This window comes from Temnothorax longispinosus, chromosome 5 (assembly GCF_030848805.1).
Source record: "Temnothorax longispinosus isolate EJ_2023e chromosome 5, Tlon_JGU_v1, whole genome shotgun sequence".
NCBI classification, from domain to species: Eukaryota; Metazoa; Arthropoda; class Insecta; order Hymenoptera; family Formicidae; genus Temnothorax; species Temnothorax longispinosus.
Genome location: NC_092362.1, coordinates 2,050,946 through 2,066,800, shown reverse-complemented (window position 1 = coordinate 2,066,800; position 15,855 = coordinate 2,050,946). Strand labels below are relative to the sequence as shown.

Below are 15,855 nucleotides of genomic sequence, written 5' to 3'. Positions count from 1 at the left end.
ATTGGCGTGTTTGCAACGCAGTTCGCTATCAATGGGCAGTAATTTTTCAACCATTTTTGGTTTTTTGGCGTAAGTAACCAATTCCGGACATATAGCGTCAAACGTCTCCTTTTGGCGGGAGGTTCATTTACAGTACGTTCTATATCACATGTGCGCGCATCGCAAATATCTGTATCAACATTTTGGTAAATTATACCGACAGTATCGTGTAACGTATCCTTACCGCTACAAGTTTCAACGAATCGATCGTAATTGTCGAAGGCTACTCCTGTACAATAATTAGAAGATAAGTAAATATCTTCGGGACAAATAATCGATTTACTATTATACAAGAGGCAAACGTAGCTTCAGTTTCCAATTCCTCGATAGTGTTGTAACTGCAGCAGTGCCCGTATTTATTTATAATGTCAATTACTTTTCTACTACTTGTGATGCTTTTCAATGTCATTCCATTATGTGCTTAGAAGTTTTAATTTTTCCATGACTTACTGCGTAAATAAGGTCTTGGACGATTGACTTTACTTTGCGAGTGCAGTTACAACTTTTTACAGTTCTTGGATCATTACCGCAAATTACTGAACGGAAAAACTGCGAAACATCAGCAGAGATTTTGCATTCCCCCTTAATAAAATCGAGCGCTGTTATATTGCCTGATAGTGTAATACGTTACACATTTTCGTTAAAAAACGTTTAAAGCGAAATAAATGTATATATTTCTCATATGTTTTTAAAACACGTTCATTTTTTTTTCATTCCAATGGTGCAACAGTCCGAATCGGACCTAGGCTTCTCCCAAAATCATATGTGCTTGTGCGCACGTAGATTGCATACAATGCAGCACATGGGACCTACAGTTTAACGCCGAATCCGAACGGCAAGGTAGAGGGGGTTTCGAGGCAAGGGATACTCCTGACGGGCTGCCATTCCGTCGAAGTTTTAAAACACGTATCCACTTTTATAAACTTCACTTCGAGGCAAGGAATACTTCTGATGGGCTGCCATTCCGTCGAGGTTCTAAAACACGTATCCATGCACTTTTAATCTTCACTTCGAGGCAAGGGATATTCCTGACGGGCTGCCATTCCGTCGAGGTTTTAAAACACGTATCCACTTTTAATCTTCACTTCGAGGTAAGGGATATTCCTGACGGGCTGCCATTCCGTCGAAAAACACGTATCCAACTTTTAATATTCACAGCTCAGCCAATATCGAATTTTATTACTCAATTAATTTTTGTCTCTTAACTTTATTAGCATATAATTAACGTGCAAGCTATAAATTAAACTTTATGGCCTAATAACAGTTAATTACTATAAATTAATTTTTTTAAATAATTTTTTAAATAACAACATTAAAATTTTTTTATTTATGTGTACATTATAACACTTTTACTGACAAGTGAAATAAAAATAACGCCCTCAGGCTAAGACTGTTTTTTGATCAGTTGCTGTGTTTTCTTGCTGATTCTTATAGTATTTATGCTTTTTCCAATCCCTTTTTTTTTATCGGCACGCGCAACCACAGGCAAGTGTTCACAGACTGATCTATAAATTTTAGAGATCACAGTTACTAAAAATCGTTAATTTTGAGTATTTCCTATTTAGAATGACATTTACGGGTAGAGATAGATTTTATTCATAGATAAATAATAATTAACATATTTATCGCTACATGTATCATTTACAATACACCTAGAACCTAACTATGCAGCGATGAGAATGTTAATTATTATTTATCGTAAAAAATTCACTAATAATAAGCGCGAAAGAAGAGAATAATTTTATTTATTAAAAAAATTATTAAAATTATTTATGTATATATATACTTAAAATATTTTATGTTATATTTTTCTATCACTTGGCGATGGTTTTCTCTTCAGTGTTTAAACAAACACATTTTTTTCATACGTAGAATACTTTTACAGCTGATAATAAATATGTAACTTCAATGTTATCTCATATTGCAAGGAAGAAGTTGGAATTAAGTCACGAACAGTATCCTGTGATATAAGAATGTAATTTTTATTGAAATGCAAATTCAGGTATACTGGGAAAATTACATGGAAAAAAATAATTCTGCTGTTGCACCAAAATCATCACTACTGCATTTTCGTAGCAACAAAATTATCTCATATCGCGAAGAAAATGTTGCAACTAACAATAAGTAACGAGTGATATGTGATAAGAATGCAATTTTGGAATATAATTTACAATTAGATGTACTAGGAAAATAGGCATTTATTAGAAATTTTAATATTATTCGGTAAAGTATTGTAAATTGTTTCTTTAATAATGGTACAAAAATAAAATGCATGTAATTATATAATTATACAATATGGTTCTTATTCTAAGTCGTTTATGAAATCGTTATTTTAACTGTTTCCTGCTTAAAAAAAAAGTATTTAAAATGTATTAAAATTTGTGTGTATTAATATACACACAAAGTTCACTGTTTTATTTGAGAAATTAATTCTGTCGGAATAATAATGAGACAAGAATTCAATGTTTTCTACTTTAACCCTGCAAACATAATGCAACATAATGAGTCGTTCGCGGCTTTGACATTTTTGACTATGTTAGTATTTATCAAAAGTCCGATTACTTAGCGCGTTTCTAAAAAGTTTAGGGTGAGGGAAGTGTGAGACCACGGGGCCCGCCGCCATTCGTTAGTTTACCTGCAACTGGTGAACGGTGAACATCTCTGTCGAGGATGCCAACGACCCATATAAACGACTTACATAGGTAAAATTCGACTTTTCAAAAACCTTTCGTGTGTACTCGCGCGGCGATTCTGAAGGGAATTCATGGAAACTTTCAATTTGAGTTCTGGCTCCCCGAGCTATTCCTTCAGTGTCCAGTAAGCTTTAAAATATCGTAAACTTTCACCGCATAATACTTATTTTATGATAAATATCCCTCATGCTTTCAAATTTCCAATCTGATTCCACGCAATACTTTGGCAGTACACGGCGCGCCTGCCGGAAAGTTAAAATAAATAAATTTTTTTAACGATTAAATTAACAATTGCAAAATTAATGTAGGATTGTTAAGGAGCAGTCGTAGAGCAAGCATCAAAGTTATAAATCGAGAGTTTGTAATCCGTCAAATAAACTATTTGTTTCTCCCGTTACTTCTGGCCAATTAATTCCATATTATTGGAGGCTTGTTTGGGATAAAGCCAGCTCGGTCCGGAATATAACAAGTGTTAGTGAGAGACCGCGAAAAACGTCACTGTGAGAAGGTGCAGCCGTGACAGACTATACCGCGCGTTAATTACGCGTGAGAATACATTCGGGACAGACATCATAAGTGCGAGGAGTAAGTGACCTAACAATGTTAGAACTGAAGGAGAAATTGATGGAGCTATCCCACTCCTATGGGATATATATAGCAAAAATGCAAGAATTTCTAAAAGTTTTTTTTATTAAATTCAAAGAATGAATATTTTATATTTCTATTCTTTTTTATAGTGTTCAATTCAATTCAATCTTTATTTCTCTCCCCTTCCGGGATTGGAAAGGCTTTTTTTTCAGGAAAAACGTTCCCAAAAATTTTTACAATTATACATTCAGTCATTAATCACATACATTTTACATGGCGTTTTACAGGGACGTACCCTTTTTACATATACCCGTAACCCATTTTAATTCTATTCGAAACCTGGCCTTTGTGCGACTTTACAATACTACTATTACCCTCCCTACCCCTTCTAGTGTCTTCCCTCCGGTCCTTCCCTCTGGTCCGCTTCGTCCTCGTCCGTGTCCATCAGTATAGTTTTTCCTCCATCCTCTTCGCGATCTCGTCCTCTGCCGACCTCCTTGTCCTCCTACATTCTTCCTCTCTCTTTTCCTTTCTCTTTTTCTTTTCCTTTCCTTTTTTGATCCTTTTTTCCACCGACTTGTCTTCATCTATCTTCACCTTCATTCTGGTTTCTTCTTTTCTTCTTGCTTCCAGTACTTTCCATTTATCCTCCTCACTTCCCATCTTTACCAGAATTGTTATCCATTCTCCTCTCTGCCCTATCATGTTCACTTCCTTCACCTCTACCTTCACTTTAAGTCCTTCTGTAAATAGCTGCTTCACCTTATAACAGTTTAAATCACTTCCTCCTCATCTCTCCTTCTCGACCCTATAAATTATCACATTCTTCCTTCTTTTTTCATCATCGCTCCCTTCATAATCTTTATACCACCATTTTCTCTTATATACCTTGTCCCTTCTCTCCTCACTCTCGTCCCTTTTCCTTTTACCTGAACTTTGCTTCATTCTGTATATACCTTCCTTTTCACCCTCTCTACTTCGTCTTTCAGTTTTTTATTTCGTCCTTAAAGGCCTACATCATTTTCGCTGCTTGCCTTTCCACTATCATCTCGCCTTCCTGTCAATTATTATTGTTCCTTTGCACTTCATTTTTTCGTCCATCTTTTTCTTTCCTTTCTTCTTGCGATATCTGTAAACAAAATTAAGGTTACTATTTATTCCCTCTGTTTAGCACATCACTGTGCTCTCTTGCATTACTTCCGCAAACAATTCTTTCAATAATCACCGCTTACTTTCTCTACTACCGCTCGCTTCGTCCCACAGCTCGCCTTTACTTCCGCCACGTGCGTTTCTTACGTAAGTAATAACGTTACTTTATGTATAATAGCGTTTCTGATTTACATACTTGTGACTCACTGTCTCACTTTGATTTCAACCGACACACGTGTGATTGCAATTTATTCTCGCCTCTAATTTCCGAAATGTGCGACTTTTCGAATTCACCCCTGACTACTACGACTTTTTAATTCTTGTACTTATTTGATTGCTGCAGATCTTGAGGTGAGCTCTCTCCTTTCTTTTACTGTTTTCTTTAACGATCGATTAAATATATTTTTCTTTCTTTTGCACAGTGGAAATGTCCACTATAATCGTGCGTACTAGCTCGCTTGTCACGACATCTCCTCAAGAAGGGAGCTTTCTGCCTCGAGCTCTGCAGGAATAGAATCCTTTTTCTTAATAAATGCTGAAGATGGCTCAAAGGAAGAGCCGAAACGTTCGTTACATTTGAATACACGTCTTAAGTTTTATTGCGCGCCACGCCCCGTGCCTGACTCGGATTCTTTTTTTCTATTTTTATCTTCACTCAAATTAAATAAATTGATTAAATAATTTAAAACACGTTGCTTCCGCACATGCTCTGATTCACCTTTATTTTCTAAAATAATTGCGTGAATTTTGCGGCGACTTATATTTCTCGAATACATTATGCTTCTATTCGCGTTGAATTAAGACAAAGAACGACGTCATATCGATAAGACGCTTCGTTAATTTATTTTCTAATACTAATATGAATTTTTACAGTTGTGTAGAGCTCGAAACAGATATCAAGATGGATACGACGAACGCACAAACTAATTCGGGGCACGCACATGACGAAGTTCACCCGAGGGAAGGTTCGATCAACGCGTTCTTCGCCGAGATGGTGATCTTTTTAACCGGCGCCACCGGCTTCTTGGGAAAAGCCCTTCTGGAAAAGCTGCTGCGCTCGTGTCCCCAGGTGGCCACAATTTTTGTTCTGATCCGTCCAAAAAAGAACAAGTCTGTCGAGCAACGTCTTCAAGATCTACTAGACAATTCCGTTCGTATATATACCTATATATATGTATAATATATCCACTACCGCGTATATCGCATTTAGAGCTCAGTTATGCATAAACAAATTTTTTCTGTTAGCCAAATAGGAAAATATTATTCGAGTCTATTATCGCCGGAAATATCGGAATAATTGAACTGTTTTAAATCGAGCTAATTGAGCTAATTTAGACCTACATCGCGTGACATGAAGGGCGCACGCGAGAATTTCTATGGCCTTTAAATTAAGGCACTTGCCCACTACTCGCCATAACACACATATTTATGCGTTGAAGACTATACGAGAATTAAACTCGTTTAAAACGAAAATTTTTATGTTTACTTTGTACGTTAAAATATTTTCTCTTTCTTACTTGTTCCAAAAAGCTTTAGTCTGAAGAGAATTTAAAAAATATTTGTTTCATATTAGGAACATTTGCTTTTGGATAAGTCTCGGAAATTCTCGATGTACACTCAAAAAAATGTTTTGCTGATGTAGGTAGATTTCTAGGTGTCACAACAAAAATTTATCGCTATTTTTCGTATCTGCTAGAATGTTGTTTGCCACATATAGAATTTATAGCAGCAACATTTTAGTAATATCTTCTGAAAAATTTAGGTTCCATTGCCAAATTTTAATCACTGCATTGAATAAATATGAGTTTCGATACTACGCTAGAACGAGTGTAATTAATTTAGAAAAAGAGAGGCGCGAGATGGCCAACATACCTCTTTCTATTCACAAATGATGAAAAGGTCAAACTACTACGGCTAGAAGCCGAATACCTTCACAACCTATACTTTTTTATTTGCAATAATTTTACGAACACAGACTTACACGCGATAACTGCGTAACAGTTGAGCGCGAGATTTTTTAAAAGAGCTAGACATATTGGGCGCATTATACGAACTACGTTAGGTGTGAGGATTATATATTCATTTTGTCTCTCGCCGTTAATCTTTCTATGTACCACAGTCAAACTTTATAACAAATATTATTATTATACAGTGGCTTTAACAGGATAGGCGACAGAGAAACTTTCTTTCTAAATTTTACAAACAGTTCAAGTATAAATTATGTCTCTGTCATATAGATTGATTAAGGACGTTCACCGGTTCTTATTAAAAGTTGAAACTTTGAGGCTCAGTATCTCGATTTTTATACCGCAAGAGGTACTGAAATTTATACCACGCGTAAAGCACCTAAATTAACGGTATATTCACAGTTTCAAGAATATCTATAGAAAATCGATTTTCTCTAGTATAAGGACCGGTGAACGTCCTTAAGTGTAAAACATAAGCGATATCACAGTATTTGCTAATCATTTATCTACCTTAGCTAATTTTTTGCACCCAGAAAATTTTTGCTATATAGGTGCAAAATCATTTTTTTGAGTGCAGAAGCTTATCTTATCCCTCTGTAACTTCATCGCAGCGTATTCACGCCAAATTTCTTATGGACGTAATAGCATACACACTTGTTAAATTAATGTAATATCGATTTTGCACAACCTCGTGTAGGATGTCTTAAATATTTTATTCGTAGCTTTATGTCTAAAGTGTCAAGTTGTCATCGAAATGCACGACGATAGGTCGCGATTGTCGCCATTCTCATGATTATCTCAAATTATATTAATGTTGAACCGTAATTACTTTCGATATTACATATAAATATAACAATTATTGTAAATAATATACAATGCTATTTATTATATTTATTTTTATATATATCTAATATATAAAAATTAAATAATATTTTTATTTTATTCTATTATGGTACTTAATATATAAATAATATATGTGTATGAGTATAAATTAACATATATAATATATTTCTATATAAGTATATAAAATTTTGTGTTCAATATTTTTCCGCGCGTTCCTCGCACTCTTCTTACGAAACGAAGCGGTAACGTGCCTCTTTCTCTGTGACAGGTTTTCGACAGGATACGATCGGAGTTTCCGGGCACCTTGAAAAAAATCTTCCCTGTAAAAGGTGACGTAGGCCTGCCGGAGCTGGGGCTCCAGCCTGAAGACAGAGACATGTTGATAAAAAGAGTCAATATCGTGTTCCATAGTGCGGCTACCGTGCGCTTTAACGAGTCGCTGAAGGTAGCCGTTAATTTGAACACGATGGGCACCGATTGTATCTTGGACTTGTGCAGGCTCATGACAAACATTATTAGCGTCGTTTACGTCAGCACGGCCTACAGTAATGCCGACCGACGGGAGATTGAAGAATCAATATACACGTAAGCTGCCAGTTATATAAGCACGCGTGACAGCCGCACGGATAACGCGCTACTGTTTTCATCTCGGAGGGTAGATCTTCAAAATTATCTTAATCAAATTATTTTCGTCGTGGAAATACTTCTCTCTGCGATACTGTTAACACTTTATCTATACCGCCCGTGGTAGATAAAATTGACATACATTGTCGAGCGATAATATATTATTATAAATGATATTCACAATAATATGTTATTGGATGATCGGTATATTTTGACAAATAAATGCAGTGATAAGAATAATGAATCGGTTTGTCGCCGATTAGTAGACTTCTAATCAATAAGCGCAGGCGGCACAAAGCTTATTAATATCAAGCTTCCGGTTGATAATGCATTAAATTATCCCGTTTATATACATTAAAATGTTAAGAATGGAAATATACGAGCAAAGCGTTTTTCTTCAAGAACATAATGTCCGATAAGCGGAACAGAAGGGGAATCTAATGACTAGACTATAAGTACATTCAATAAACTAGCTATTTCTTGCTTGCAATCTTCCCCTACGATACATATTTAAATTGCGGGTATACATTTTTTTATTTTACATGATACGAATTGCATTTTATGTAAACCAGTTCAGTTTACGATAGGATAGGATAAAATGGTAAAAAGGTATTAAAAAATAATGCTCCTAAAGAAATGCTCGCTTTAAATTATCTATTAATCTATATTAATTAATGTCATTATTAATATACCTAATTAATATTAACTTATAATGTTTTATAATATTTACCCAATTAATCTATCATAATTTCCGATTATCTGCAATAACAAAATTTTATTCATATTTTTACGTGTCTCCGTCAAGTCGATTCTTTAAATGTTTTTCGTATTACAGGACACACGTAAAATTGCAAATAAAATTGTATTCTGAATTCTGGCTCGAATTATAAATTGTCTAAAATAAACTCGATACGACTTGAAAAACGTAAATTCAAAAAGTTAGAATATAAGTACATACAGGGTGTCTTATTTTAAAAGATCCACAGAAATATCTCAGAAACTTTACGTTATCTTAAAAAAATGTTTCAAATAAAAGTTGTAGGATTTTAGTAGTAGGAGCCCATATTTTGGCCCCAGTAGGGCTCCAGACCTAAACTGTAGGTAACTCACCTAATGGCCTAATTATTTTAAACATGGACCTAATTATTTAAAACATTTTTTAACATAACGCAAAGTTTCTGAGATATTTGTGTGGATCTTTCAAAATGGGACACTCTGTATGTATGAAATTTATACTAAAATACATACATATATAAAATTAAGAATAAAATTCTGTTTTAAATTCTGACGCGAATTATAGAGCTAAAAGGCGCGCTTAATCGTATATTGCTAATGTTACAGCACGGAGGTGAAGCCGTACACAGTAATCGATATATGCGAAAATTTGGACGACAAGACGATAGGAATAATAGAGAATAAGAGACTGATCAGCAAACATCCGAATACGTATACGTTGACCAAAGGATTGGCGGAACAGATCATAATGTCTAAGGGACGCAACCTACCGATCGCAATTGTACGACCGAGTATAATCGGTGCCGCGTACCAAGAGCCATTTCCAGGATGGATAGATAATGTTAGCGGTATTACAGGTACAATAGTAATTTTATACAATCGTATAAATTGTATGAATCGTAAAGATTATACAAGAGAAAGAAAACATATACATATATGAACATATGTTTTATATAATGTTATATATAATTATATACATATATGAAAAATTTTTTCTCGGGTTATTAAAAAAAGAATAGGCATTTTACTGTAAAATATTGAACGACGATAAGAATAATAGAGAGAAGAGACTGTACTTGTTTTACTGAAAGTTACCGGAAAAATCCAATAAATATAATTGATTATTTACAATGTTTGTTGCTATAATGGACACTTAAAAAATGTTTTAAAATTTTTTTTTACAAGTTAATACATTTTTAAATTTAACGAGTTATTATAACGAGAAATGAGTGTTCTTGAAAAACACATGCAGATGGAAAGGGCGAGATTAATCAGGAATTAAATAATTTTCTTCCATGTCGATATCAGCATACATGTGTCATATTTAATTGTTTACATTTAATAGGTATAATGACGGAGATCGGAAGAGGTACCATTAGAAGTATCGTATGTAACGCAAAATTATTGATAGACGTTGTACCTGTCGATTTCGTTGTCAATACATTGATCTGCGCATCTTGGCACAATGCCATGCAACATACTAACACGATAAAGATCTACAATTGTACCAGCAGTACAGTAAATCCGATTACGTGAGTATATGCAACAATAGACATAACAAAACATTTAAATAAATGCATGTGTGCGAACACCCGCGCAATTTAATAGTTTTTCAGGTTGCTAAATACTAATCTGATATGTCAAAGTTAATTCAATTTAAATTGCATTAAAAACTTTAATCCTCTACTTAAATTGTAATGAAAACTCGAATATTTTAAAATTTTGATTCCGCTATTTATATAATCAACTTTAAATTTTAATAATTTAATTTAAAAACATTTAGTAGACTTTTTAATGGCGTATGCAAATCGCAACTTTGATGCAACAGATCCTATTTTATTCACAAATTGTTTTAAATCGACACAGCAAGTTTTTTTTAAGGACTGAAAATCCTAATATGACACAAATTTCCTAATATGACAATCACAAATTTCTCAAAATTGTGACGATAGAGCAATTTTGCAAACGGCAACGTATTTAGCGTCCAAAAAGCTATAAGACGTATAATCACTCTTATTTTTGTGCATTTTTATTTTTGTTGAATAGTGTTATTATCTTGTATACGTATATGCATATATGATTCTTGTAGATGGGACAAATTTGGAAACATCGTGAGGAAACACGCTATAGAATATCCATCGAAATACGTGATGTGGTATCCAGGTTTCACATTTAGGACAAACAAATTTATTCACGCTATCATAGTGCCCACGTTGCACTTTTTCCCTGCATTTATCGTAGATCTTATACTGAGGGTTCAAGGTCACAAACCCATGTAAGTATCTCCCCTCGGTTTTACCGCGTGGCAATTTTATTTATAACGATAAATATAACGCGCGTCGTTTCCTTTCAGGATGTTGAGGGTGGCCAAACGGTTCGATCGCGCCGCCAAAGCCGGGGAGTTCTTCGCGACGAACCAGTGGAGATTTCATTCGGGTAACATGACGAAATTGATGAAATTTGTAAGAGCGTCCGATGATTGTGATAAATTTGATGTAGATATTACAAACTTGAATTGGGACATGTACTTGCGTCAGTACATGTTAGGAATCCGAAAATATATCTTGAAGGACAATCCAGATACGTTAAAAAACGCCCAAAATCGATTGTCGAGGTAAGTCTTTTTAATCATTTGCAACATTTGTCAATGTTTTTACCATAGAATTTATATGTACATTTCTAGAATTTAGAGAACTTATAGAATTTATCTCTTTCTCTCTATGTGATTCCTTTTTTTTTTGTTTTTATCCTATTTATTTAAACAATTATTTTAAATAACTATGTTAATGTTGAATACACGCTCTTTTTGTTTCTTTATTACTATCATCTATTCATATTATTTTACTATAAATATTTATGTGAATGTTCTCAGAAATGATACGATTGACTTAAAACGATAATTAACCAATTTTCTCTATTTATTCTATCTATTTTATTATGGAAGAAGGTTACGCGTCTTACTTTTCGAATCCTAATTTACTTATCTGTTTACAGATTATACTGGTTTCACAAGGCCGCGCAACTCATGGGAATTATAATAGTCCTATCCGTCTTCCTGTCGCTCATATATTTCATACTTCGCATATCCCGCTTGATCGTTTGATGACCCCTACATATCCCGGATGGCCCTCGGTAGAATGCGCGAGGCATGCGAGAGATCAAAAAGGAATACGGACGAGGAGATCGCGAAGAAAATGGAGGAGAAGCTGCTGATGGATACGGACGAGGACGAGGACCACAAGAAGAATTGAGATGATGTAAAGGGTTGGGTACGTCCCTGTAAAACGCCATAAGTTTACCTTGTTGTATGTGCCATGATGTATAAGTGTCCGAAGTATTGTGTATGGCAGAATGTAAAGGTTTTTGGGAACGTTTTTACTAAAAAAACGCCTTTCCAACCCCGGAAGGGGAGTGAAATAAAGACTGAATTGAATTGAATTGAAATATAATTACTTTCTAGTACTTTTCGTACATAGATTTATCATACATATAACATACAGTACGATCAAAAATTAAATATATTAATTCGTACCGTATTCGAGGTAATAACCCGCACATAAAAATAATTAATGAAAATATAATATTAATGTATACATATGTATATATGTGTATATCACACACATGAATATAATATTTAGCAAATAATAATATATAACAAAAAAATTAATTATTCTACATGTGTATTTTTGTGAGGTAACGCAGATATTGTTTACTTTTATCATTTATTTTCAACGTAAAAATTAAAATATTTTTATATAGTAAAATGGATAAAAAAAAACTTCGCTAGTAATAATTTTTTTTGTTAATGTTATGCTCGAATTAGATTTAAACACTAGCATGAGTTTTGTCAGACTTTATATAAAAAAGGACAGGTATACATCTTTTTTGTTTTTTCCTCGTTTATTAAGTTTGCGTGGTTTTGCCGTGGGGAATAGACCGTCATGAAGTTCCCATGAACCTAATTTGTTTCAATTTCTTAAAATTAATGCTTGATAGTGGGATACAGCACTCTCACTCATTGCTGGAATATGTTCAATGGTCCCAACTAATTTATGAATATGGTCACCAAAGTACAAATCACCTGGTAAGTCTTCTAAAGAAAATTTACGTTCTTAGTTACTTGAATATCTTAATCTTTTGGCAAGACTAGTCCATTGTAATCCTTCAAAGTCGAGAAATAAATGAGATCCGTGATCAAAAACAACTGTTTTTATTTTTCATTACATGTACTACAAGTTTGCAATTTATGTTGACAATAATTGTTTAGCGATTCTTGAAGTCCTTTTAAACCCTTTTTATACAGTGGGATCAAATCAACTTCGAATACTGATTTAATCCTTGTTTTTGAATTCTTACAAACATTGCAAATTTGAGTCATGGTAATGGAAGGTTCATCATGAAATATTTCGTCAATAATATTGCCAATATTCGACTCACAATTCACAATATTGCCTTTAAGTTATCTTGAATTTTAACAGTATTTCTGCACGAACCTTATAAACATAATTAATTGCTCCTTTAGTTGACAGTACTTTAATGATGTCAAATACTTTATTATTGGATCGATTCACATACTCATTATACGGAGCCCAGTCTGTATAACTAAATTTTACATGAAGAATTTTGACTGGATGAATTATTTTATTGATCATTATAAAGGCATACGTTTTTTTATACTTAACGAAGATGACAGTATTTTAGAAATCAGTCGTATTAGACATAAACGGTAAAGACTTGTTAACATAATAACCATAAGAGTATGCAGTAAAACGTAAACAGTAAGCTATTGACTAATGGGATTTTTGCAGTTCAAGAATAATCGACCGTGGTTGGTCAATTTTTACTTCTTATGTCTTACATCTTACAGCATACTCTTACGATATTGTAGAGTGGACTTGACAAATGTCTTCTAATATTTGGTTAATTTTATCTTAATTCTATTTTAATTTTTATTAAACGATAAAATTATAAATTTCAGACTTTACTAGATACACCAAATCATCAAAACTCTTATATCTTTGTTATTTCCACCTCTCCGAACTTTCCACCTGCTCCCCCGCCGAGGGCTAACAGGGGAAGTCCCGATTCGATTAATGTTTTATCTGTCTTCTAAATATGCAACGATAGAACCGATAAGATACGATTAAAAACGATACATATATATCCGTTTTTAGTCGTTTTCTATCGGAGATGATATACAGGGTCGGCTTTTGCATTCACGATCGCGTTTCTTAATATCGTAATTTAATACATTCTTATATACAATAATATATCTGTAATACAATAATAATCTTTAAATACATCTCTTTAAATAATACTTAAATATTTCTTAATAATTAATTGGGGCCGCAACACAATTATTATTTAATTTTGTTAACTACAATATTACACTTACTCAGGTTTAAAAATCAGGAAAGAAAGTATCTATCCCTTTCAAACAATTACAGGCTAAGCGTATGTACATGTATATATGGAGGGATAAAAACCACAGTGGTGTAAGTCAAATTTTTAAAAATATTTTTTATGTACATAGATGCAATCGGTACAATATATAAATTGCATCTTTGACTGCGACTTACACCACTGTGGTTTTTACTCCTCCATATATATAAGACAAGCTTCCTTTTATAACAGTCAGTCTTCGAAGCAACGTCGAGTCAAACGGACATTCGATCTAGAAAATTAGGAAATTGAGTGGTATTTATTTCTTAATTTCTATAATAACTTCATATATAAACATTGAATAAAACATGAACATTGAAAAACACAGAACACCGACACAAAGCTTTTACGCCGGACAGTCAATCGGCGTAGGATTAGGTTTTTTTTTTATTTAAAAGGGCAAAGTCCGTACTTTGAGATGGTATCAATGATTATGTTAGTCAATATTTTTTGTTAAGCGATGGAATAGTGCAAATTTCAAGATTTTGGATATCTCAAATACGTTCTTATTCAAAGCTGACAACAACTTTGAGTATTAACCTGAGTAAAAATTGAACAGAAGCACTTTATATTATAGTAGAGAGTTTGCCTTGTAAAACCTTTTTTTGAACTTCTTTTTACGTTAATTATTTGCTGAGTGATTACAGTTTAAAAATCGGCAAAAATTTACGGGAAACTGATCTTTTAATTTTGTTGAGCAGTGTACGAGATTTGCGCGAATATTTGTTAAATAGCGAGTATTTGTAAAATCAGATTTTTATTGTGATATTTTAATATGTTATTTTATTCGTACATCAGATTTTAAATACATTAAGAAACTTATTTTCCGCTCGTTTGAAGCAAAGGCTATAATGAGGAATAAGACCAATATACGAGCATTAATCGATGTTACAACAAATTCATGTTATATATCTAATTTTATTGAAATATTAACGTTTCGATTATATTTTAAAGTATAATCACACCTTTGATTGGGATAACACACGTATCTTAGATCACGAACAGAATTATCAAAAACGAATGATCTCTGAAATGATACACATTAAAGAACAAACAAACGGAATTAATTCTAACAAAAACACCGAATTATTGGACGAAGTTTATTTTGATGTTTTAAACGAACTTTCCACCGCTAGTTAATTGCAAACAATCATTGTCCTCGTGTCAAGTTCATTTCTCTCTGTCAGTTCGTGATGTGTCTTCGCATAGATTAGATGTGTTATATCGATATCACAGAATAATTGTCTGTCATGGTTCTCGTTATCTCTGACCACTTATGTAAGTCTTGTTTCATATATTTTTAGTGAATGAATGTTATCTAATTTATCTAATTTATCTATCTTATCTAGAATTATCTAATTTAAGTATATTTATCCAGTTGCCACTAAGATGGTTCAGAAATGTACTTTCCAAAATTATTGACTTACATGGGTTTCCACGGGACGATGATATATAAAAAAAAAACGGAAATTTAATGGAGGATGACAGACTTCAGAAGAAAGCGTTCTATCTTTTTAATTTCTAACTATCTTTTTTTTTACTTTGTGATTGCGGTATGTTTCTATGTATAATCGATTACGTTTTGACCCCTATATATGTTAGTACTTAATTATTCGCTTATTATTGACAATTCTGATGAAGTCCGAGTACGGTATGAAACGTTAATATTTCAATAAAATTAGATATAATATGAATATGTTGTAACATCGATTAATGCTCGTATATTGGTCTTATTCCTCATTATAGCCTTTAAATACATTTTATCTTTAAAAAAA

At 33.3% G+C, this 15,855-nt stretch overlaps 1 protein-coding gene across 1 annotated transcript; it reads left to right on the top strand.

Annotated features, from left to right (window-relative positions):
- Positions 1 to 3,059: 3,059 nt before the first annotated feature.
- LOC139813589 (putative fatty acyl-CoA reductase CG5065) lies at positions 3,060 to 12,076 on the top strand. Its single transcript, XM_071779169.1, has 7 exons — positions 3,060 to 5,619; positions 7,548 to 7,864; positions 9,245 to 9,495; positions 9,984 to 10,170; positions 10,728 to 10,913; positions 10,992 to 11,252; positions 11,633 to 12,076. The coding sequence occupies exons 1-7, from the start codon at positions 5,329 to 5,331 to the stop codon at positions 11,739 to 11,741; spliced, it is 1,602 nt and encodes a 533-aa protein (XP_071635270.1). The 5' UTR covers positions 3,060 to 5,328; the 3' UTR covers positions 11,742 to 12,076.
- The last annotated feature ends 3,779 nt before the right edge of the window (positions 12,077 to 15,855 follow it).